Genomic DNA, 25732 nt, shown 5'->3' on the forward strand with positions numbered 1-25732 from the left:
GTTCGCGTAGTATGTTCCTAGCTTTACGACGGACGTCCGCGTAGTATGTTCTTAGCTTTATATTCTTTGCTCAAAACCAAACTCAAACAAAACCATCTCAAAACTTGGCTCAAAAGACTTGGATCCAGGCCATAAATATTTAAAAAAAACATCTCAAAACTGTCATTGTCAAATGTAAAAAACTATTCTCAAATTTAATTTAACCCTATTGTATTGCAAACGTTGTAATCTAGTAAAGTAATAGTATTATAAAGAATTTTGATAATTTTGTAGGCAAAATCTCGTATATTTGAATAACGGTCATGGACGAAGAATTGGGAGAAGTAACGCAAGAAAATTATGATCTACCTCCAGTGAAATACGAATGTAAGTTGCTGTTTATTTTTAAGCTAGGGAAAGACTAGGTGAGGTACGTTCTTCATCGTCAATTTGTCAGACAAAGCTGGCGATATGTGTCGTAGGGCCGCTGTATACATGGGCCCAACGGTTGCGCCAGCCCTTTTACCAGCCCCTTGGCTTAAGGCCGCTGTACACATGGAGCCAACCCTTTGACCAGCCCCTTTGCCAAGCGTGCAGAGGGCTACTTGGCCGTATGTTGGCAGTTGGCACCAACGCTGGCCGGCCCATTAGTGTCGATCAAAGAGGATCAAGTATTATAGAGAGTTACTGTCAAAGTAAAATTGTGTAATCACAGTGCATAGACTGTCATCTCTCGACCTACCTATCTATCTATCTATTTACCTTTATCTATCTTATCTAACCTCAGTTTTGACAATTTGGCCCATATTCTTAGCTTGATATGTGTTAAAATGTCAAATAATTATTAATATTAGCACCATCTCGCTGAGTGTACCCCAAAGGTGTAATGCCATCTAGGCCACCGTACCTTTTTCTGTATGGTACTGAGGTATGTTTTTTTCTTAGACTTTATCTGTCTATACGGAGTTATATATGTCTTTGGTGTTGATGTATGCACATTGGTGAACCAATCAATTGGCATTGGCTCTTCATAGAAGATGGACGTAGAATGGAAAAGGCTAGGCAATTCTAGGTAATTTACGTTGGCAACAAAATTGATTTAATAAATAATAACCTCATAATTAAATTAAATCATCTGAAATATTAACAGTTTTTTGAATATTCTGATAAACACATTTATCTTTTTTAGGCAATACATTAAACATTTGCAAGGGTATTTTATTTCTTAAAATCAAATAGTCTTGATTTTAAGAAATAAAATACCCTTGCAATTGGCATAGATTAATTTATTATTATTTTCGTAAATCTTTCACTACTGTCCTCTCTGATGGATGTCGACAAACTGAATGAGGTGCCAACGTATGAACACAGTTCGCCATGTGTGCCAAGATCCTTTGATGTGTGGACAAAAACCGACACCAGTCGGTTGGCCGGCCATCGCTGGCTCCAACTGCCAACATACAAGTAGCCGTATAAATAGCTTGGCCAAGGGGCTGGTTCAATGGTTGGCCCAACTGTTGGGCCCATGTGTACAGCGGCCTGTAGAATACTATTGCCTAGTTACCCACAGACCTAGGATAGTATCATCATGGAAGCTGAACTGTGTGAAAATGAAGCCATCATGTTTATGGAAATCATATGAGTGCAAATGAAAGGAGTGTAAATGAGAATTTTTTAGTTTCACATTGGCAATGGTTAGCCATCATAACACCTTCATGTTGAACTTGGAACATATAAATCAACCAGCCAGAACATTACTAAAAACTTATGTCAGTCCAGATAGTGTCAACTCATAGGTTGGATATTAGTGAATAGTGCAAAAATATGCGGTTTGGTTTAATTGCACCTTAACTCATTTTTACTCAAGTGGGTAAAAGAAATGATGAAATGTTAAAATTTTCTCATGTTACTGATATGTTTCAATGAAGTATAGATACTAATAAGCATTATTGTGTATGTGTGTATTAGCTAAGTTGTGCCATTGTATAGGATGTTGGTTTTTTCAGGTATAATTTTTTATTATGTTAACAATTTTCAAAAGTTTTTATTTCATTTGAGAGGTTTTTTCTATGTACAATCTCGTAAAAATCAGAAGCATGATAAACATCCTATAGGGTGGTAAATTAAAAAATTTTAATTGAAAGGTTTTTTCTCAATATTTAAAAGATGTGCTTGGTTTCTGTACAACAGTACAATTTGAGCTTGTTTTAATGATAATGGCAAAATTTAAATGTGAGGTTATACTTGACCTGGTATGAGCTGACATTAAATTTGGCCTCCCTTTAATTTCAGTTTTCTATCCATTAATATTGAACAGATTATAGTTATTTGTTATATAAGGGGGCAAAGTTGTATTTTAACACACGAGAAGTAAAATACATTTGCACCCGAGTGTAACACAAAACTTTTCCCTTCACTATAGCGAGGAAACTACAACGCAAAATGCGTTTATCACTGCTTCCAGTAGTTCCACAGGTGGTAAATCATCGTTATTACTAGATTCACCTACTTTTATCAATTTTTAAGCAGTTAATTTGACTTTATTCAAGGTCAAATTACTTTACCCACTAGTGGATAAAATGCGTTTTTACCCGCTGGTATTAAAGGACAAAACACGTGTTTCCGAGCTAGTGAGGGGAAAAAAAATAACACTTTCAATTTGTAAAAGTTAACAATGTTCATAACTAGGCTTAGGACTTTTTATGGCATACCGTGGTTCTAAAATCCGTGGAGTCGCCATATGAAAAATTTTCAAAGTCAAAGTCCAACAGTATGATGTCACATTAAATATAAATATTTATACATACCATAAGGGTTCCTTTTGTACCTTTTTGGTATGAAACCTTAAAAGGCCAAAATAATATTAATGGATTTATCATTATTTTAAAATTTAAAATAAATTCGTCATCTGAATTCAGAAAGAGGACTGAGGATGGATTAGGAATGATGAATCCGTATTATGAATTTTTAGATTATTAATTCACTAGCTTTTACCCGCGGCTTCGCTCGCGTTAAATTCGAAAATAACGAATGATCCATACAAACTCGCCCAATTTTAGAAACTAGGGGGCGGGGGGTTAGAAACTAGATAAAAAGTGGCCTATGTCACTCTCCATCCCTTCAATTACCTCCAATTAAAAAATCACGCCAATATGTCGCTCTGATTTGCCGTGAAAGACGGACAAACAAACAGACACACACACTTTCCCATTTATAATATTAGTATGGATAAGTATGGATAATGCATGTCAAGATCAACTTTGACAGATCAATCTTATAGTATATTGTGCAACAAGGGAGGTAAGGGGAATGTTGTCAACGAGTGTAACAACTCGCGACAGCCGCAGGCTGTAGAGAGTTATAGGCACGAGTTTACAAAATCCTTACCTCCTGAGTTACACACAATATTTTTCATTACATTTGAGAGGAAAACACAGAGAAAAAAAAATCATAAGGCAATACCTTCAATGAATGGCGATATTGGCGATGTTGTACTGCCCGTTGCTATGGCAAGCGTCAAGCTCAAATCGAGATGGCCTTCACAATTTCCTGCCAGATTGCAAATTATAACGATTTATCTACGTGAAATTTACAAAATAAATGTAAAACACACTGAAATAATTGTAGAACATAAATAAAATGCATTTTTTCTACTCGTCGACTGTAATCTGTCTATTAGGACACCACAGACTAAACTATAATAGACCACAGACTAAAATAATATAAAGGGTAGGCAAAGTGTAAACACGTATTTAAATTTTACTGGCGAATTTTATTTTATTTTAATTAATTTACAACAGTTTATTAATACAAAGAGCTTCAAATGTGTTAATACTTCACCTCAGTGCCACCCACAGCTGTTTTCTCAACATTATTTCTACAAATAAGGACTAAACTGCACAACACTTTCACAACACATACTGCCATGGATCTCCTGTCCCAGCTACAAAAGGAAGTGAACGGTATGAAAGATCTTTTCAACACGCGCATGGACAGCTTTGAGAACTCAATCTCCGCAGAGGCTGTGGCACCACCAGCAGTCCAAGACGATTTCAATAGTTTCAAGGATCTCATAAAAAAGATGCTCTCAGGCCTGCAGACTCAGTTGGACATAGTCTTCAAGGCATTGGAGGATTTGGAAACTCGGTCGCGGGCTGGAATATTGCTGCTGCATGGAGTCCCGGAGGCTGAGGGTGAAATTGTCCCATCCTGTATCGTAGATATTTGTCAAAACAGGCTGCAGCTAAGTGACATCTCTGCTAACTGTTTCATTTCTTGTCACCGACTTGGTAAGAACAAAGTGGCCTCCAAGCCCAGGGCGGTACTTATAAAATTCTCCTGCCCTAAAACCAGGGATGCTGTATGGGCTGCCAAGAAGCTTCTTAAAGGCTCCGGTTACACTTTATCAGAGTTCTTAACCAACACTCGGCATGCTGTCTTCCTTGAAGCCCGGCGAATCTACGGAGTCAAAGGTAGCTGGACTAGCGATGGCCGAATTGTCGTCATATGTCCAGATGGCTCGCGACACAAAATTACAACTATGGTGGAGCTCCGTGCACTACCGGTGCCATCGAACGCCCTCGGAGCCGCCCCAGTGACGTCCACTAATAGAGATGAGCAGCTCAGCGGTGTACCCGTGCTGCCTAACGCTGCCAGGAGTGCTGCCACCTCGGCGGAGCGCAGGGTTCTTCCAAATCGAGGCTCGAGGAAGTGAAGTCTCGATGTCAGTCGCAATCGACGGCATAGTGATATTTATTCAATTGTATAATTATGGGTGTTCAACTGCAATGATCTCTAACTAATATATTTCATTCTTCTGTGTGAGCACTTCTCCCCAATATGTACTCTCAAGGTCAGCCATTCGAAGTTCCGGATATCACGTCACATTTACTTTAACTCTGTACTGCAATTATGTAGGTTAAACGATATTCAATTCACGAGTAATTTTGTCTGCAGGGTGTTTGTAAGTTTAAGTTGTCACTGTCGCTGCCGTCACTGTCATAATCTGACAATTGCGTTCCGTTTTTCCCCTATTGTATTGAAGTGTATTTCTCTACTTTTTTCCATCCAATTATTTTAATATGTAGTTCTTAAATATTTACTGCCCTATCGTTTAAATGCTTTAAGTAATATCCAAATGAATACGATGTACTTTTCTTATCCTTTAATTGTACTGTTCAGCTGTCGGCGAGCATTTGAGGTGAATTTATGGAATATAGCTTTAATTTTTTCGTTTTAATCTCTACGCATTTACGATTCTTTTAGCGACGCTCCCGATATTCCAGATTTAAATGAGCGTTTACATGACACTTTCGATAACGCGGGGAAGAGTTTCAATATTGTTCACATCAACGCACAAAGTATACCTGCACACTTTCCTGATTTATTAGCCACTTTTGACGTTAAAAACATACACGCAATCCTTATCTCGGAATCGTGGCTTAAGCCCTCTTTGCCGTCAACACTATACCCGCTAGCTGGCTACCGTCTATTCCGAAATGACCGAATCGGCACTAGAGATGGTAATGGCGGCAGCATAGTTCGCGGTGGCGGTGTTGCCATATATATTAAAAGCGATATAGCTTGTCAAGTAGTTTCTCAATCTCCCGCAGTCTACTCAGGCGCACCGGAATATCTTTTCCTGGAAGTCATCTTACATCACAGCAAAGTTCTTCTAGGAGTATTTTACAGTCCCTCTTCTACGGTTAATTATTTCGATGCGCTTGAGAATGCTCTAGTGGATTTAACGCCCAACTTTGATCATCGTATTATTATGGGGGATTTCAATACGTGTCTCATAAAAAATGATCACCGGTCTCGCAAGCTTAACTCACTGGCATCCTCCCTAAATTTTGAAATCTTACCCCTCGGCCCCACTCACTTTCCACATAATGGTCCTCCCTCCCAACTTGATTTGATTCTTACTTCTTCCGCCGAAATAGTGGCACGTCATGGACAATTTAATGCACCCGCCTTCTCTAATCACGACCTTATTTTCGCTTCTTTCAAAATTCGTCCCCCAAAAAGCGTCATAAAATAGTGGTGCGCCGAAACCTTCTAGACGTTGACAGACAGGCTCTCCAAGATGACCTGCGCATGTCTGACTGGTCAGCCTTACAGTTGGCTGATGATATTGACGTTAAGCTGGGGACTTTCAACGACGTATTGCTCGCGATCTTTGATAAGCACGCTCCTCTAAAGCCTACTCGAGTCAAGCACTACCCCGCGCCATGGCTTACAGATGAGATTAAGGCACTCATGGCGAAGCGGAATCGTGCTCGCGTCAGACTCCGAAATGATTCTTCGTCTGCTAATCAGAGTGCTTACATGACCTTACGCAACCGTTGTAATAAGGCATGTAGAGATGCAAGACGTCGGTATATACACCAGGCAATTGATGACTGTCCCCCCACAAAGCTGTGGAAATTTCTCAAATCTCTTGGGGTGGGCAAAAGTCAGCAAGATCAGGTGGGTGGCCTAGACTTAGATGCCATTAATCGACATTTCAGTTCTTCTCCGGTCGAGCTTGACTCCTCAGTTAAGCAACGAACTCTCTCCCTTCTAGCCAGTGTTCCTCGACCCGATGCGTCTCTGTTCCAGTTCCGCCCTATTGCTCCACAGGAGGTTCTTGCTATTCTGCGAACCATCAAAACTAAAGCCGTCGGTGAAGATGGGTTCAGTTTGGCCATGATCATGTTGGTAGCGGATTTTATCGCACCTGTCCTGGCCGAAATCATCAATTTCTCTTTTGCTTCTGGCTCCTTTCCCTCATCTTGGAAACTTGCTAATGTGATCCCGTTGCCAAAGGTCTCTAGTCCGACTTCATTCTCCCAGTACCGCCCAATCTCTATTCTTCCAATTCTCTCTAAAGTAATTGAACACTATGCCAACAGACTTCTCTCTTCGTTTCTTAACAGACATAATCTCTTTAATCCCTTTCAATCTGGCTTCCGCCCAGGGCATAGTACTGTTTCGGCGTTAGTTAAGGTTACTGACGACTTCCGCCTCAACATAGAAAACAAAGAGGTTACAGCTCTGGTTCTCTTAGATTTCAGCAGTGCCTTTAACTCCGTAGATTTTGATATTCTTCTGGCTATTCTTCGTAATTATAACCTATCTCCTTTAACTCTCTCTTGGTTTCGTGACTACCTACTTGGAAGACGCCAACGGGTCATGGTCGATGACACAGTCTCCTCCTGGTGCGATCTGTCAGCGGGGGTGCCGCAGGGCGCTGTGCTATCCCCTTTACTTTTCTCGTTGTTTATCGATGGGATCACGAAGTCTCTTGCTTCGTCCTATCATCTCTATGCAGATGACCTGCAAATCTACTCAGCGGCAAGCATAGACAATTTAGATTTTTTAATAAGCCGAATCAACCGGGATCTTGACTCTATTTGTTCCTGGGCAGCTTCTTTTGGTCTTATGGTTAATGCGAAGAAGTCGCAAGCGATTCTGATTGGGAGTCCCCATTTCATCTCCAAGTTGTCTGAAGTGACAGTGCCTGAAATCTTCTTCGATGGAACACTCATTCCTTTCTCTTCTACCGTCAGGAACTTAGGCATTGTCATTGATCAGACTCTCTCTTGGGCACCCCATGTGACTGAAATTAGCAGGCGACTCTTTGCCTCTCTTCACTCGCTTCGGCGTCTCCAAAGCTTCCTTCCGTTCCGTACAAAGGTTGTCCTTGCGCAGTCGCTTCTGATTCCACTCCTGGATTATGCGGATATCGCATTTTTGGACCTCACCGAGGAGCTACTTGACAAGCTCGAACGTTTGCAGAATGTCTGCATCAGATACATTTTTAATCTAAGAAAATTTGACCACATCTCTCATTTCCGCTCTCAGCTGGAGTGGCTACCCATCCGTCGCCGTAGAGACTTGCATGTGGTTTCCCTCCTGTATAATGTTTTATTTTCTCCTTCTTCCCCTCCCTATCTTTCAGAACGATTTAAATACTTGGCTGACGGTAGCGGGCACCGGCTCCGTTCCAGTGTGAATCTCACTTTGAGTATCCCGCCCCACAAGCATAGGTCTTATAATAAATCGTTTACAATCTACGCAGTTAAATTGTGGAACTCCTTGCCTTTATCTCTTTGACAGTGTCAGTCGGTCGCGTCGCTGAAGGCTAATCTAAAAAAGCTCTGGCTCTCTGATGAAGACTAAGGTATTGGATGTATGCGGTTTTGTAGTTGTCGTTTTTATTATGTAAATATATATTTAATTTATATATTAAGTATATATGTATATATATTTATATTATTTGCTATTTGTATGGTTATATTATGTATTTATTCGTATATATTGCATGTTAGTATAAGTTATAATTAATTTATTATTACCTAGGATCCGTTTTCTGCGCCGTTTGTACTGTATGCCTACCATCTCCAATTCTCCCTCAATTGCTCAAAGGTTAACTGGAAGAGATCCCTTAAAGGGATAAGTTCGCCTTTGTACTTGTAATAAGCTCTTTTCCTGTGTGTTGTATTATTTTCTGGTACAATAAAGTGTTTTACTACTACTACTACTACTACTATAAGTGCTAACTTTTCAGTGTTGGATATTCTATGGCAGTTCCGACTTCCGACTCAACTATAATAATCTCATTATAGTTGACTTTAGTTAACTATAATAATTTCAAAAATGGAACTTCATATAATTTCTATACTAATTTGCGATGCCTGGCAAATTTTTCTGCATCTGAAACACATTTTTTTTTATGTGTCGCGTTATCGGCCAATCAGAGACGGTTATTACAAACAATTGGTTGCTAGGTAATTCGATGTTGATACAACGGTGAATGACGCTATTAACATTAATTTTAACTTGCATGAATGATGATATTTCTGTCCATTGATGATGAAGATGATGACCCATAGAAAAAGTATTGTATACAATAGTGATATAATTAAGCTTTTCACTCTCGTACCTTACTATTAGGCCACTCAGCAAGCTTCTTGGCCTAAACATGGTACTCAACTGAAAAGCTTTGTATTATATCACGATTGTATAAAATACTATTTCATACCGTATAATATTTTTTTCATCACACCCGCACTTTAAATGTGCTATTGCACGCAGGCGGAGCTTGAGTTATAGAAAAATCATTCTCCCAAGGGAATAATGAAATTTCTTGTACCGTACTTAACTTTTTTACATCTATTTACATATTTTTTACATTGAGAGTGTGATGAAAAACATTGTGTGTAACTCGGGGAGTATGAATATTACTAACTCGAGTCTTTAAATCGCTCCGGCAAGCCGTCGCGATTTAACTTACTCTCATTAGTAATATTCAACTTCCTCCCCTTGTTGCACAATGTACTATTATAGCTTAATAGTCAAATTTTGGTTGTGTAACAAAAATCCTTGGCTGATTGAAACATCCTGCATCCTTTGCCTGAAGTATTGTACGAATTGTATTAATTTTTAAAACGAAATCCATTATTCCCTCATTGCGTCTACGTGTACTGAAGAATAATGTACTATTTTGTACATTATTCTTCAGTACACGTAGACGCAATGAGACCTTTAAACAGCAAATGTGATAAAAACGTTATTAGCATCAACAAGAATGTGACAAATGTCATTTAGACTCAGATATTTGAACACTTTTGTTTGATTCATAAGTGAAAACTCCATGAAACTCCGTTCAGTACTTTTTGAGTTTATCGCGAATACACACACAGACAGACGCGGCGGGCGACTTTGTCTTATAAGATGTAGAAATACTTAATCTGAATTTGTGTGGACAAAAGTGAAAATGTATGCAACTCTGTGCACTCGTGCACTTGTGCTGATTCTTAGAGATTATGATTTTTTCAGATTGATCTGATTCAGATTTTCTTACCTAAAATCATTAAATACCTTCCTAAGTAACTATATATTTCTCTTAATTACAGATTTGGATCACACTGCTGATGTACAGTAAGTACATTAAAGATTATTACATCTACAACGTGTTACACCATGCACTGAAAACCAGAAAACAGTTTGTTCAGAATCAAGAGTAGAATCGATTACGCTATATTTTAATGCAGGTTATTTTTTGTATTTATTTTTCATTTTTTGCGTGCCAGGTCTAAAAGTTACAAAAGCAAAAGTTACTACTGTATCTCTGATAGAGGATTGCATACTTGGTAATGTTTTAATACTGGCTGTTCTTTTTATTAAAGATTGAATTTTTAAAATTTCGCTCTTCTGGCTCAGTGATAAGGTTCAATTTATCATGGCGAAAATACGACAGGTCAGTCCCTGTTACTACAAAGCGAATGTCAGTTGCCAATGTCACTACCGTATTTCAGGCAATAAGGGCAGTTTTTCTTACAATTTGTAACAAACTATCGCCTTATCGACTTTTGTTCTAAACCCAGTTTGTATGACAGACAATTGATAAGATACCTAAAGCCTTATGCCTTTGCAATAAGGATTACGAATTGCCAGTAATCTGTTTGGACCACGATGATACACTAACACGGCACGCATACGTAATCAACGAACGTAGAGTTACTAATCAACTAGACTTACGAAAATAAAAGAAACAGCAATATCTTTGGAAATAATAGGTCGATTTAAGAATAAATTCTCTAGACTAACTCTAAATAATAAAAATCTGTTGGGGTGTCTGAGGTTTTCAGTGGTTGGTGTAACACGTTGTATAAGCCTTAAATGCATGAATTTTTCTTTTAACGAGATATTAATATGTGATAGACAATGTTTTTGTAATTCTGGGAAAAATAATAAAAAAAATATTTAAGATCGATTTTTATACTAAATCAGTGTTAGAAGTTAAATAGGCCAAATCTTATTTATATAAATATATCGTAATTGGTAAGTTTTATTTAAAAAAAAAATTACTATTAAAAAGGTACACTATTTGTGAAACCTTTATGATAAAATGTTAAACTAATTACTAACTCCGAAAAAATCAGCCTAAATCACATACTAAAAATCGCCGCATCGTCCTGTTTTTTCACACTTTTCCGCCATTTCATCTTAATCCTTAAATAATAAATAGTAAATCATTATATTATTTAATTTATTTAATTGTATATTAAATAATAATAAATAATGAATAATAATGAAGCAATAAATGTGATTTTGAATAGCTACATATTGAGCCACGGGCCATCAAATATATGATGCATATATACATCACCATGCATTTAAATTTTAAAGGATATGGTAGGTTTATTGATTAAATTCACCGTTTATTTCAGTGTATGACAGTAGTAGATTGTGTCACAAGGGGTCATAATTACCACTGATCGGGGATTTGGATGCCACACCGCGGGATATCAAGTAGAAACAGTGATATGGATACGCCGTCCGGCCCGTGATATTTTTTCTTATATCATAGTAGACAAATGATCACACGGATCGCCTGATGGTAAGCAACTACCGTAGCTCATAACCAATGAGGTTACAAGTAACTGGTCGAAAAATAAACGCAATTCCCCGAGTAGGTAATAATATTTATGAAATAAACGATATTGAATAAGCAAGTGTTGGTTATGATACAGATAAATAGGAATGATTATATAAAAATAATGAAATAGTACAGTAATTTAGGTATTATTGACATGTAATAAAAAAGGCAAACTTTCTTTGTCACTAAGGAAATAATATGTGTTCATTTTGCACTAAATTATTTATCGATAATAAAGTGAATTTTTATACGCTTATTTTATTGTAAGGGAGGCCTATACTAAATTAGTAAATTAATTAAGAGGGCTTATTCCTAAAGACGAGCGTTTTTTGCAAAATAGAACCTTTTTCATTCAAAATTATAAAGAAACTATAAATGATTATTAAAAAAATGATAATGTTCCTAAAAGTACATATCTTAAGCTAGAAAGTCAATTGGTACTACTTTAAAATATGTCTTTTTATACTTCCGAAAAATCAGTTTTTTTGGGAAGACGTTTTCAAATTTCGTAGTGGGATAGCTCGTTTAGAATCGTGATTGTGCTGTTAAGAATGTTATTTGGAGTAATAAATGATCACAATCCTATTTGTTATATCCTGTACGAGTTAGCTAATACATTGACATTTTAAGATTTACTTGAAATGGTGGATAAATAACCTTCCGTATCCTCCCCATTTTTTCGATAAAAAGTGGTTTACATTATGTAGTTTTCCTGCGATTCCTGCATTTTTTGTAACTCTTAAATAATATTATCCTAAACTAGAACTTCTTATTGACCTATAAGAAAAAAATCATACATATAAGACATACCTTTCTGTCAATAGATATGTTTTTAAAACACCTAAAATTCGAATAAAAGACACTGTGCTAACGTGAGCCCGCTCAGTCTGCGCCGAGCGCTCGAAGACAACGGACCTGCGTTTGATCGTCCGGCGCACCTAGCTTTCGTAAGCAGCTCGATAGTTCCGAGAAGTGCCGTAAACTGCGACTAAACAAATCTTGATCCTTTTTACACCTTATGCAATTTTAGCATTCGACATGCTTTTCATATGATTTTGGATTTTAAGTTATACGTGATGTTTGTTGAGAGTTTGAATTATTATTATATTTTGGGACCAAGATGAGGTTCTGGTTCTCATGATGATGGAGTCAGGCAGGAGATGTTCAACAGAACTGCTATTCTACTTATCATAACTCCACCATGTTTGGGCTCATTAGATTTGGGCTGATGAGCACCATCGATCTAGATGAGGTCCAAGGTCTCATGATGGAGTCAGGAGGTGGTCAACAGAACTGCTATTCTCCTCATCATAACCCCATCATCTTTGGGCTCATTAGATTTGGGCTGACGAGCACCATCGAACTAGATGAGGTCCAAGGTCTCATGACGGGGTCAGGAGGTGGCCAACAGAACTGCTATTCTCCTCATCATAACCCCATCATGTTCGGGCTCATTAGATTTGGGCTGACGAGCACCATCGAACTAGATGAGGTCCAAGGTCTCATGATGGAGTCAGGAGGTGGTCAACAGAACTGCTATTCTCCTCATCATAACCCCATCATGTTTGGGCTCATTAGATTTGGGCTGACGAGCACCATCGAACTAGATGAGGTCCAGGGTCTCATGATGGAGTCAGGAGGTGGTCAACAGAACTGCTATTCTCCTCATCATAACCCCATCATGTTTGGGCTCATTAGATTTGGGCTGACGAGCACCATCGAACTAGATGAGGTCCAAGGTCTCATGACGGGGTCAGGAGGTGGCCAACAGAACTGCTATTCTCCTCATCATAACCCCATCATGTTTGGGCTCATTAGATTTGGGCTGACGAGCACCATCGAACTAGATGAGGTCCAGGGTCTCATGATGGAGTCAGGAGGTGGCCAACAGAACTGCTATTCTCCTCATCATAACCCCATCATGTTCGGGCTTATTAGATTTAGGCTGACGAGCACCATCGAACTAGATGAGGTTCAGGGTCTCATGATGGAGTCAGGAGGTGGCCAACAGAACTGCTATTCTCCTCATCATAACCCCATCATGTTCGGGCTCATTAGATTTGGGCTGACGAGCACCATCGAACTAGACGAGGTCCAAGTTCTCATGATGGAGTCAGGAGGTGGTCAACAGAACTGCTATTCTCCTCATCATAACCCCATCATGTTTGGGCTCATTATAAATATGTGGAAGGTCGTTAATAATAATAAATGTTTTATTAGGGTACCCCTACATGTAAAGAGGGGGCAGATATTTTTTTTTCATTTCAACCCCAACGTGTGATATATTTTTAGATAGGTATTTAAAAATGAATTAGGTTTTACTAAGATCGATTTTTGATAATTTTCATATTTTCGGAAATAATCGCTATAACTTTTGAACCATATGTTTAAAAATATGAAAAAAATCACAAAAGTAGAACTTTACAAAGACTTTATTTGAAAATTTGTTTTGAACTTTATAGGTTAGTTTTTGAGAAAAATACGGAAAACTACGGAACCCTACACTGAGCGTGGCCCGACACGCTTTTGGCCGGTTTTAATTTTATTTTAATACTTTTCTGTGCTATTCATACATAGCCAGCCACCCTAGGGGATTCAGTATTGACAGCTTCTTTTTTCTTTCTGCATATATTTCTTTCCGCTTTTACATATTTTGATTTTCACCCTTTAAAATGTTTCTAAGACGCAATGTTTTGCAAATTTGGTCACGTCATGCACAGTTAAACTGTGGAATGAATTGTCGCCAGCGGTATTTCCGGACCAATGCGACCTTCAAACCTTCAAGAAAAGAGCGTACATCCATCTTAAAGGCCGGCAACGCACCTCCAACACTTCTGGTGCTTCTGGTGTCCATGGGCGGCAGTGATCGCTTACCATCAGGCAGCCTATCTGCTCGTTTGCCTCCTATCCCATAAAAAAACGTTTAATATTTTTTAAGAAAAAAAAAAAACCGCCGCCTTTCGGGTTGTGGTGAAAGCTACTTGCGAATGTTGGATTATGTAGAAATGTGTAGGTATTTTTTAAAACTGCTTTTAATGCTTTAATTTTTTGATGGCAACACAAATCAATATACGTATAACGCTAAGGTTTGAGGAGTTTCTCAATTCCTCATGAATCCGATTATAAGAAATCGAAGCTTGACAAACTTTGACTTGAAAACTCAATAATTATGCTTAACAAACATAACTAAATACCTAAATGTCACTGTTCTGAACTTAAATGCATGCTTTTCTTACAAAAATACCAAAGTCACTATGAGTGTGCCGTTCAGATTTGAGGAGTTCGGTTCTGACCATCATCAGCAGTTCCACTGCACCAAATGTCACTGTTCTGGACGAAAGTGCATGCTGTTCTTATAAAAAAACCAAAGTCACTATAAGCGTGCCGTTCAGATTTGAGAAGTTCCGTTCTGGCCATCATCAGCAGTTCCACTGCACCAAATGTCACTGTTCCGTACCTAAATGCATGCTGTTCCTTTAAAAACACAAAAATCACCATACGTATGCCTTTCAGATTCGAGGAGTTCCCTCGATTACTCCAGGATCCCATCATCAGAACTGGGTTCTGAGAAAAATGGGACCAATCTGTATTCATATACATTCAATAATTTTTTTTTAATCGGTCCAGTAACAACGGAGATATCGACAAACAAACATAAAAAAATGAAAAAAATAAATAAACATACAGACGAATTGAGAACCTCGCCTCAAATCTCTCAGATTTGAGGCGACGGTTAAAAAGTGACACATCATGAGCAGTTCCAATGCACCAAATGTCACTGTTCTGGACGTAAGTGCATGCTGTTCTTATAAAAATATGAAAGTCACTATAATCTGGTCTGTGATAATTTCCGAAAATATTAATATTATCAAAAAACGATCTTAGTAAACCCTTATTTATTTTTAAATACCAATCCAAAAATATATCACACGTTGGGGTTGGAATGAAAAAAAAAATCAGCCCTCACTTTACATGTAGGGGGGGGTACCCTAATAAAACATTTTTTTCCATTTTTTATTTTTGCACTTTGTTGACGTGATTGATATACATATTGTTACTAAATTTCAGCTTTCTAGTGCTTACGGTTATTGAGATTATCCGTGGACGGACGGACGGACGGACGGACGGACGGATGGACAGACAGACATGGCGAAACTATAAGAGTTCCTAGTTGACTACGGAACCCTAAAAAACAGAAATCACTATTAAACTATTCTCTAATTTCAAGTTCCTAACTAAAACTTTCCTAATAAAAAAAAACAAATTGATCCCGCTACAAACTTTCACCCCCTTTTTCCCTCTACTAGGGGTGTAAATTTTCATAATCGATTCTTATCTCTTCGAAATTTTGTTAATGCAATCTTTCCAATTTTCGACTTTCTAGCTTTCGTAGTTTCGGCTCAGCGGTGTTGGTTGTCAATCAATCAATTAGGAAACCTGAATTTATATATGTACATGTAGACTAATACTATACTTTTACTACATTCATATACCTTATTTACTACTACCATACCATGAATATGAAATTAAATAAAGAGTCCCCATATAAAATTGAAAATTATGTTATTAGCAATTTAATTCAAAACTATCAAGATTATTCGTGTCTGCGTTGAAACGCGCGTTGAGTTGCCGGTGCTCGCGTACCGAGCGCCAACGCCATCTATCGATGGCCGTTTCGTGAAATTGATGAGCGCTCTAAGGAATAAGGGGTCTTAAGAAAAATAAATTCAGCAATAATAACAGATGATTTGATGTCTGTCGCATAATATTGACCCCTAATAGCAATAAATTGATAATATAAAGGTAGGTATGTACATCATGTTATGTAAAAAAAACTATCATTTTTCTAACCATATAAACCCTGGAGTCCCGCGGCATATCCATACTAGCATAAATTTTTGAGGTCATTCACCCCGTGTGGCATCCAAATCCCCGATCACTGATAATTACATATGACACTATGTAACACGAAGAAACCGAATAATTTTTAACAGCGTATTCCTGATCACATAAGAAAACTAAAATGTCATATAAACTCTCCTGGATTACGCCTACTTTGAGAGTTATTAGCATTCAAAAAATATATATATATTGCTTATTATTTCTCAGTACAAAACGCTCTTTTGATGGCGATGATGCCATTATCGGGCATAATCTAACTATCCTCGTTGATAGATGTCATAAAGTTACAATAGTGCGGGACGAACAGGGGAATTAGTATGAATGAATGTATAGTCCCAGCTGGCAGAAAGCATGAAACTTGACATGTATATAGCTTGCAGGTTTATAAGAGAAAATAGAAGTGAAAACACACCGAGGTGTCAATGTTAAACCCCATTTCCGAAATAGTGATGTAAAAAGTATTATGTTAAACAAACTAAATAGCATAATAGCATAAGATATAGGGATTATATAGGCCATAAGGGGGGTAATGACTGAGCAATGTCGGGGCAAATACGATTTGGGGGCAATTTTCAACTGATCGATTTTTTTCCATGTTTTACACTATTAACTTGAGCTCCAGATACACGCGTGCCATATCTGACCAGTGGATCTTCTATTTAATAATGAAAAAAAAAGTAAAACATGAAAAAATCCAGTAGTTCAAAAATGCCCGCCAGTCGTAATTGTCCCGGTGTAGCTTATTATTTTTAGTACTAACTGTTGACATCGAAGAATGTAACAATAGTACATTACATCAGAGGCCGGGAAAATGAGGATTTCCGGCCAAGTGGGTATATACGGCCGAGCGAGTGTGCGAGCGAGGCCGGATAGGGATACGAGGCCGGGAATCCATTTTCACGCCGAGGCATGTATAGTGCTTTTCTCAAACATACAATGAAATAAAAAAAATGCTCTAAAGGACAATATTTTATAAAAAAAAGTTACTTTGCAGGCCTAGGCCTAAAAAATAATATGAAATCCCTTTACAGTCCTCTCGAGTTGTTGCGCCCAAAAAGCGATACTTCCCAGCCCATTTTAAGGAACGTAAAGACAATATTTCATTGCATGTTTGAGAAAATCAAATTATTTGATTAAATATTTTTTGATTTTGTTTTCTTAAGAGCGTTATAACATTTCGGCGTCGGGCGAAATTAGGTATTTTACCCGCCGCGCGAGCCCAATATGCCGACCCTTTCTAGCACGTCTTATCACTCGCTCGCACTACAATAATGGACAAAACAATCTTGATCCTTTCTATGGAATTTTGATAACAACCACAATCTACTATCTCGATATAAACTTTTGGTTTCTAATAAACATTATTTTGTACGAAAATACGAGAATATAGCGTGAAATAATATCAATTATGTTAAAATTTATTTAAAAAATTAAAGTAATAATTATAAAAGTAGATCCCATCCCAAATATTTGCTTTTGTTATATGATAAGTATTAGAGTAAAGTATAATTATATTAATATGATGATAAAATAAGACAAATACAATTCTAATTACTTCAAGGTGGTGCTCAGGGTCTGATGATGGAGCCAGATGGTGGTCACCAATACCAATGAACAATATGACTATACAACTTCGTGGTTTACATGTCATTCTAGCATTTTCACTTTCACATTTCAAGTGCATATACCACGAGTATAGGTTTTCGGGTGTGCTGATTTAAAAATTAATGACCGATTTGGAATCTGACATTGCTGACTGGCACTTTGACACAAAAGTCGTCATGGGTGTCGTAAAATAGGTTTTAGGGGTGCTGATTCCAAAATTAATGGCCAATGTGGAATCTGACATTGCTGACTGTCACTTTGACACAAAAGTCGTCATGGGTGTCGTCAAATAGGTTTGCGGGGGTGCTGATTCCAAAATTAATGAACAATGTGGAATCTGACATTGCTGACTGTCACTTTGACACAAAAGTCGTCATGGGTGTCGTAAAATAGGTTTTAGGTGGTGCTGATTCCAAAATTAATGACCAATGTGGAATCTGACATTGCTGACTGTCACTTTGACACAAAAGTCGTCATGGGTGTCGTCAAATAGGTTTGCGGGGGTGCTGATTCCAAAATTAATGAACAATGTGGAATCTGACATTGCTGACTGTCACTTTGACACAAAAGTCGTCATGGGTGTCGTAAAATTGGTTTTAGGGGTGCTGATTCCAAAATTAATGACCAATGTGGAATCTAACATTGCTGACTGCCACTTTGACACAAAAGTCATCATGGGTGTCGTAAAATAGGTTTTAGGGGTGCTGATTCCAAAATGAATGACCAATTTGGAATCTGACATTGCTGACTGTCACTTTGACACAAAAGTCGTCATGGGTGTCGTAAAATAGGTTTTAGGGGTGCTGATTCCAAAATTAATGACCAATGTGGAATCTGACATTGCTGACTGTCACTTTGACACAAAAGTCGTCATGGGTGTCGTCAAATAGGTTTCCGGAGGTGCTGATTTGAAAATTAATGACCGATTTGGAATCTTGACATTGCTGACTGTCACTTTGACACAAAAGTCGTCATGGGTGTCTTCAAAAAGGTTTCCGGGGGTGCTGATTCCAAAATTAACGACTATTTTGGAATCTCACAGTGCTAATTGTAATTTTGACACAAAAGGAATCATGGGTGTTGTCAAATAGTTTTTAGGGGGCACTGATTCCAAAATTAATGAAATGATTTAAAAAGTAATGACCGATTTGGAACCTGACATTGCACAGTACCCCTGGAAAGGAAACCTATTTGACGACACCCATAACGACTTTTATGTCAAAGTGACAGTCAGCTAGTGTTGAGTTCCTCACTCGTGAGGCACCTCATTTGTACCACTCATATTGTAAATTTGTCGCAGTACTTCACACGGCAAAAATGTATTGCATCACACTTCAACTCACCGCACCTCATTTTACTCGCTTGTGACAGTCGCAACACAAACACCTCACTCCTCACAAAGCATTCACGTACTTCAAATGTCACAAAAACGTCAAAACTCATCATCCACACGCGCGCCTCGCGGCCCTCAAATACTCGCTCGCAACAGTAGCAACACAAACACCTCATTCCTCACAGATCATGCACATACTTCAAATGTCACAAAACGTCAAAAACTCATCATCCATGCGCGCGCCTCGCGGCAGACGCGGCCCTCAAACTCCGTCGCGAGAGTCGACACCTCAAATGAAGTGGTCAACCACACGTTCAGTTACCGAACTACAGACCTTATGGCCGGGACAAAAGGTCCACCGATAAAATAAAATGTATCGTTTGACTCGTTTGTACCGGAAATCGCTTTGTACCGGAAAGACAGAAGAGGCACTGTGACAACAATACTTCAAAAATCCTATCAAAGTGAAACAGATAGTTACGTTTACCATAAGAGGGAGTAAGACAGACACACGCGGGCTTCAAATTTGCCTCACCAAAAATACGTTACACATGACTCGAAAGAAAACAATCTTATGCGCCGCAAGTTTTCATACATTTTACGCCTTTTTGATCCCAGCATAGTTAACTTGCTCGCAAAAATCGCGCGAAAAATCAGACGATTTCGCGTGAACCACATCTTTTGTCTCTGTCGCATTTGTGAAGTCATGAATAAATGCTGCTGAGATGCAAAATGTTGTTTTTCGCGGCAGGTCTTCATTTTGGAATTTTTTGATAGCTATTATTGTGCTAACACATTGACCAGTATAACGTGATATACCGCAGCAATAGAGTATGTATGGCTGTTGTTATGTGTAATCAGGGAGCTCTCGTAGACTGCACGGTGAAATGATAACTTTGAAGCGTTTTGAATATTCGGAATACCAAGTATATCAACACAGAGGGCCAACCACTGAGAAGATGCGTTTACGAAGCTTGCTTAAAAACAATTACAAGATTACTGTCCGAAATATAATATAAATTATGTGAAGCATGGTAGTTTAATTAAGTATTTAATCAGTAATAGAAAGAATAATTCATTTCTTAATTCAATATAATGATAAATAAATCCGAAACGAAACGTAATTCACAGGCGGTTGACGTTGACAGTATGACAGTTTACAGAAGAAAAGTTAGTTTGTACTTGTAGTTGCATTAGCAATATTTGCATAAAGTTTAGTTTTGTCCTACAGTGATAATACTAATAAATGAGCCAAAATGTAATAATGGTGACAACTTTTACACAATCAAAAATATACCTGTAATTCTGCCTTAGTGTCATTTGTGTGCAAAAAATAGTGAAAAGACTTACCGACGTCGCGAATGTTGATGGTGCTTTTAATTACTATCATATTGCTTTTAAAACACATGGAGTGGTAAGCTTGTTATTTTTATGTAAAAGTGGTACTAAGTATAAAACAATACGAATTTAGTTTGTTTTAAAACATGCAGTTTTATGGTAACTATGCTAATCAAAGTATGTTGTTATTAAGCTGTTAATAATATGAAACCACTGTAATTTGTAGCAGTAATTTAAATGGAACAAACTGTAAATAATATTATTCAATGGCAAAATTAGACCCAGTTCCATAAAAACATCAAATTAAGTTGATATGCAGGTCTCTATGACAGTCCTTGAAATATTTTTTAATTTTATCTATTTTCTCTTGTTAAATGTTCAAGTACTCATTATGACTAATGAAATTTAGTATGTATAAAGGATATTTACCTAGTACACAACTACACATACTAGTTTTTGTTGCCGATGGATTTTGTCAAACAGCCGATGCTAGAAATTATATATATACAGATCAGTACCTCACCTCATTTGAAGTAAGACATTGTAACACCTCATTTTTGGAAATGAGGTACTCATACAAACTCGTTTGAAATTGATGTCCTACCCATCACTACAGTCAGCAATGTCAGATTCCAAATTGATTGATTAATATTGAGATCAGTACCCATGAAAACCTATTTGAAGACACCCATGATCACTTTTGTGTCAAAGTGACAGTCAACAGTGTCAGATTCCAAATTGGTCATTAATTTTCAAACACCTCCGGATACCTATTTGACGACGCCCATGACGACTTTTGTGTCAAAGTGACAGTCAGCAATGTCAGATTCCAAATTGGTCACTAATTTTGGAATCAGCACCCCCTAAAACCTATTTTACGACACCCATGACGACTTTTGTGTCAAAGTGACAGTCAGCAATGTCAGATTGAACATTGGTCATTAATTTTGGAATCAGCACCCCCTAAAACCTATTTTACGTCACCCATGACGACTTTTGTGTCAGAGTGACAGTCAGCAATGTCAGATTGAACATTGGTCATTAATTTTGGAATCAGGACCCCCTAAAACCTATTTTACGACACCCATGACGACTTTTGTGTCAGAGTGACAGTCAGCAATATCAGATTGTAGATTGGTCATTAATTTTGGAATCAGCACCCCCTAAAACCTATTTTACGACACCCATGACGACTTTTGTGTCAAAGTGACAGTCAGCAATGTCAGATTCCACATTGGTCATTAATTTTGGAATCAGCACCCCCTAAAACCTATTTTACGACACCCATGACGACTTTTGTGTCAAAGTGACAGTCAGCAATGTCAGATTCCAAATTGGTCATTAATTTTGGAATCAGCACCCCCTAAAACCTATTTTACGACACCCATAACGACTTTTGTGTCAGAGTGACAGTCAGCAATGTCAGATTGAACATTAGTCATTAATTTTGGAATCAGCACCTCCTAAAACCCATTTTACGACACCCATGACGACTTTTGTGTCAAAGTGACAGTCAGCAATGTCAGATTCCACATTGGTCATTAATTTTGGAATCAGCACCCCCTAAAACCTATTTTACGACACCCATGACGACTTTTGTGTCAAAGTGACAGTCAGCAATGTCAGATTCCACATTGGTCATTAATTTTGGAATCAGCACCCCCTAAAACCTATTTTACGACACCCATGACGACTTTTGTGTCAAAGTGACAGTCAGCAATGTCAGATTCCAAATTGGTCATTAATTTTGGAATCAGCACCCCTAAAACCTATTTTACGACACCCATAACGACTTTTGTGTCAGAGTGACAGTCAGCAATGTCAGATTGAACATTAGTCATTAATTTTGGAATCAGCACCTCCTAAAACCTATTTTACGACACCCATGACGACTTTTGTGTCAAAGTGACAGTCAGCAATGTCAGATTCCAAATTGGTCATTCATTTTGGAATCAGCACCCCCTAAAACCTATTTTACGACACCCATGACGACTTTTGTGTCAGAGTGACAGTCAGCAATGTCAGATTGAACATTAGTCATTAATTTTGGAATCAGCACCTCCTAAAACCTATTTTACGACACCCATGACGACTTTTGTGTCAAAGTGACAGTCAGCAATCTGAGGTACTACATATTCGTAATCTGAAAGTAATCAAGTCAATAATTTCAGTTATTTTGAATCGATTATGATTCCGAATTATTGGTAATAGTAATGATTGTATAGATGATTAGTGATTCCTTTACATGTAATGGTAATTTACCGTTTCACTTGATTACATTACAAGTAATCTGACACCCAGTAGTGTCAGATTACAAAGTAAAATCAAGTAATCGTGTAATCCGGAATCGATTACGATTTCCCCATCTCTGGGTTTAGTTATATGGTTCATTGGTACTGGTGACCACCATCTGGCTCCATCATCAGACCCTGAGTACCACCTCTTGTCAAAGGTCTTGTTGAGACGAACCCAACGAGCCTAAACACGAAGTCGTTTACTTACATGGTTCACTGGTACTGGTGACCACCTTCTGGCTCCATCATCAGATCCCGAGTACCATCTTGATGTGTCTTATCATCTTGACCGTATTGTAATTTTCACATTTTTATCATCACAACGTTGTAATACTTTAACATTTAAACATAACAAAGTATTACAAAAGCAAAGCAAATATTTACGGATCTAGGATCAAATTCGTTGGTCGCTGTTTACACACACACAATGCGAGGATAGCCCGTGTAGAAACAAGGCGTCCGACCCACACAACAATAAATATTCTCGACGTTTGCGATGAAAACTCGGAGACCAAAGCGACATACGTCTTACCTCCTCGAGCTCCGGCGCGGCACTGAAATCGCAGGCGTCCGTCGCCGGTAAAATAGCGACAGGAAGGCTAGTTTTCAAAAAATTGGCAAAAAATCATGATAAAATATTATAACGACAAATGGATAACAGCAGTTTAAGCACATTGTGCAGATTATTTATATACTAAAATAACTTCGATAACATGTAGATTTTCGGAGAAATGATCACTTGTTTCGATGTATTTTCAAGACAAAATTGAGTTCGTTTTACTTTCAATTTCTCAATTTCAAAGGAATAAATGATAAATATTGTTTAATGGGCCTTAAGTACAAGATATTTGGAACTTAAATTTACCTCATTTATGAGAGTGATCTTATCAAATTGTACATAATAAGAGCTCCGAATTCTGTGCTTCACGCGGTTTTTCCTAAACGAGCATCAGAAAAACAATCATTACTAATTGAAAAAGCTTTTTTTTTCATATGTTTTTTATTTAACCGACAGTTAATAAGATGTTCTAACTGAAACAAGTACTTTCACTGTCTTTTAGTATGAGTAAAGTGTACAATTTTGTCGATAAATATTGTGCATTTTACAATATATCGCCTTTTTTTGTCATAGCGCTCTTAAGTAGTAACACGACTTTATATAAGTTCTAAACTTAAATATAACCATACACTGGCCATTGATATAACATTTGTAAACTTATAAATGTTAACATCTTGTACAGGATCAATTTACCCAGTACCACACTGAACGTGTTAACCAATACCTATCTGAGATTATACACCATGTTTTTTTTGTTTTCCTTTAAATTCGACACGTAGGTTCATTATCAGGAACCACCCTGTATATCACTTTTATTTAAATTCGCAAAAAAGTTTTTTATCTTTTTTCATACATAATAAATGAATTTAGTGTGAGAGACCCTTAAGAATAACATTCACGTTAGTCTCAAGTGATTGACGGCACATGTCAAAACAAATAACATTAGGAATTGGTAAAGGCTGACACACGTGTTCAGTAATTCTAATTATCTTTATTTTTTTAATAACTCGATAACCGTAAGAGTTAAGACGCTAGTTTCTCAGAGAAATTAATTGTATTTGATCTAACGAACCTTCCCAAGTTAACGGAATTCAATAAAAACAGGGTGTATACACCTCAAACCTATCCGGCCTCGCTTCGCTCGCCCGTCTATATGTCTTCGGCCGGCAACCCCCTTTGTCCCGGCCTCTGTAGTATCTAATGTACTATTTTGTTTATAGTGGCAGCTCTGAATCAACTATGTAACGTCACTTTCCCTTTAAAGTAATTTTAAGATTTTTTTACTAAAAATATGGAAAGAGAATCCGTTCATTGTTTTTGAGTTTATCGCGAGCACACACACATAGATTTTATCAAAAAGTGATATACCAGGTGGTTCCTGTTAATGAGTCCAACGATCTGTCGAATTTAATTGAAAAAAAAAAGGTGCGTAAGGAACGTACCAAAAAGGTACAAAAGGAACCCTTATGGTGCCGCTCTGTCCGTCTGTCTGTCTGTCTGTCTGTCTAGGCACGGCAGTGATGTTTACAATAAACGGTTTAATTATTTCAGATTACATGCTTGGGGCGACAGTCTGAAAGAAGCTTTTGAACAGTGTGGGATGGCAATGTTCGGCTACATGACTGAACTGGACTACGTTACCGTTAGAGAGGTGCACACCATCGAGGCAAATGCTGATGACATGATGGGTCTTTTGTATCATTTTCTTGATGAGCTATTATTTTTGTTTTCAGTTGAACCATTTTTGATCTGTAAAAAACTGGTGATTACTGAGTTTAATGTGGAGGAGTTTCGGATTGTTTGCAAGTGTTATGGTGAAGAGTTTCAGATCGGCAAACATCCTCAGGGGACAGAAGTAAAAGCTATAACTTATTCGGCTATGCAGATTATTGATGAACCGAAAGATAATAAATATGAAGTATTTGTTATAATAGATATATAATTAAATAAATATTTATTGTTTCAGTATTTTAAGTCATGCATTATTGAACTCGTACCCTTTTTAGGGTTCCGTAGCCAAAATGGCTAAAACGGAACCTTGATCCTCAACCGGAGCCGTCAAATTTGACAGATACAGACGTCATGCACTCCGGCAGAACCACATTGTCTTTTGGAAACATAAACATATCAGAAAATATCTATTGGCTGGGTGCACGATGACAGCATTGACAGCATCACCTAGCGGTTACAACTACGGCGGACTTTGAAACGCCAAATGGCTTTCTGTCAATACGAAGAGTAAGGTCAGTGCGGGCAAGACCGGCATAGTTTATTTGAAATAAAGTTTCGAGTGGATA

At 37.8% G+C, this 25732-nt stretch overlaps 1 protein-coding gene across 2 annotated transcripts; it reads left to right on the forward strand.

Moving 5' to 3' along the window:
* Positions 1 to 173: 173 nt before the first annotated feature.
* On the forward strand, positions 174 to 25403 carry LOC125241870 (protein archease-like). Of its 2 annotated transcripts, XM_048150555.1 has the most exons (4): positions 175 to 366; positions 9879 to 9903; positions 24987 to 25086; positions 25169 to 25403. In XM_048150555.1, exons 1-4 carry the CDS (start codon positions 303 to 305, stop codon positions 25181 to 25183), a joined length of 204 nt encoding a protein of 67 aa, XP_048006512.1. In that variant the 5' UTR covers positions 175 to 302; the 3' UTR covers positions 25184 to 25403. The 2 variants fall into 2 exon arrangements, with proteins under 2 accessions (XP_048006511.1, XP_048006512.1); XM_048150554.1 differs by having other exon boundaries at positions 174 to 366; positions 24987 to 25403.
* Positions 25404 to 25732: the final 329 nt, after the last annotated feature.

Source organism: Leguminivora glycinivorella, chromosome Z (assembly GCF_023078275.1).
Source record: "Leguminivora glycinivorella isolate SPB_JAAS2020 chromosome Z, LegGlyc_1.1, whole genome shotgun sequence".
Lineage (NCBI taxonomy): Eukaryota > Metazoa > Arthropoda > Insecta > Lepidoptera > Tortricidae > Leguminivora > Leguminivora glycinivorella.

What these genes read in the sequence shown, in the direction of transcription:
- LOC125241870 (XM_048150554.1), top strand. Translation starts at nt 303, where the DNA reads ATGGACGAAGAATTGGGAGAAGTAACGCAAGAAAATTATGATCTACCT. An exon ending in ACCTCCAGTGAAATACGAAT is followed by an intron (nt 367 to 9,878) that starts GTAAGTTGCTGT and finishes TCTTAATTACAG; the next exon opens with ATTTGGATCACACTGCTGAT. An exon ending in GATCACACTGCTGATGTACA is followed by an intron (nt 9,904 to 24,986) that starts GTAAGTACATTA and finishes TAATTATTTCAG; the next exon opens with ATTACATGCTTGGGGCGACA.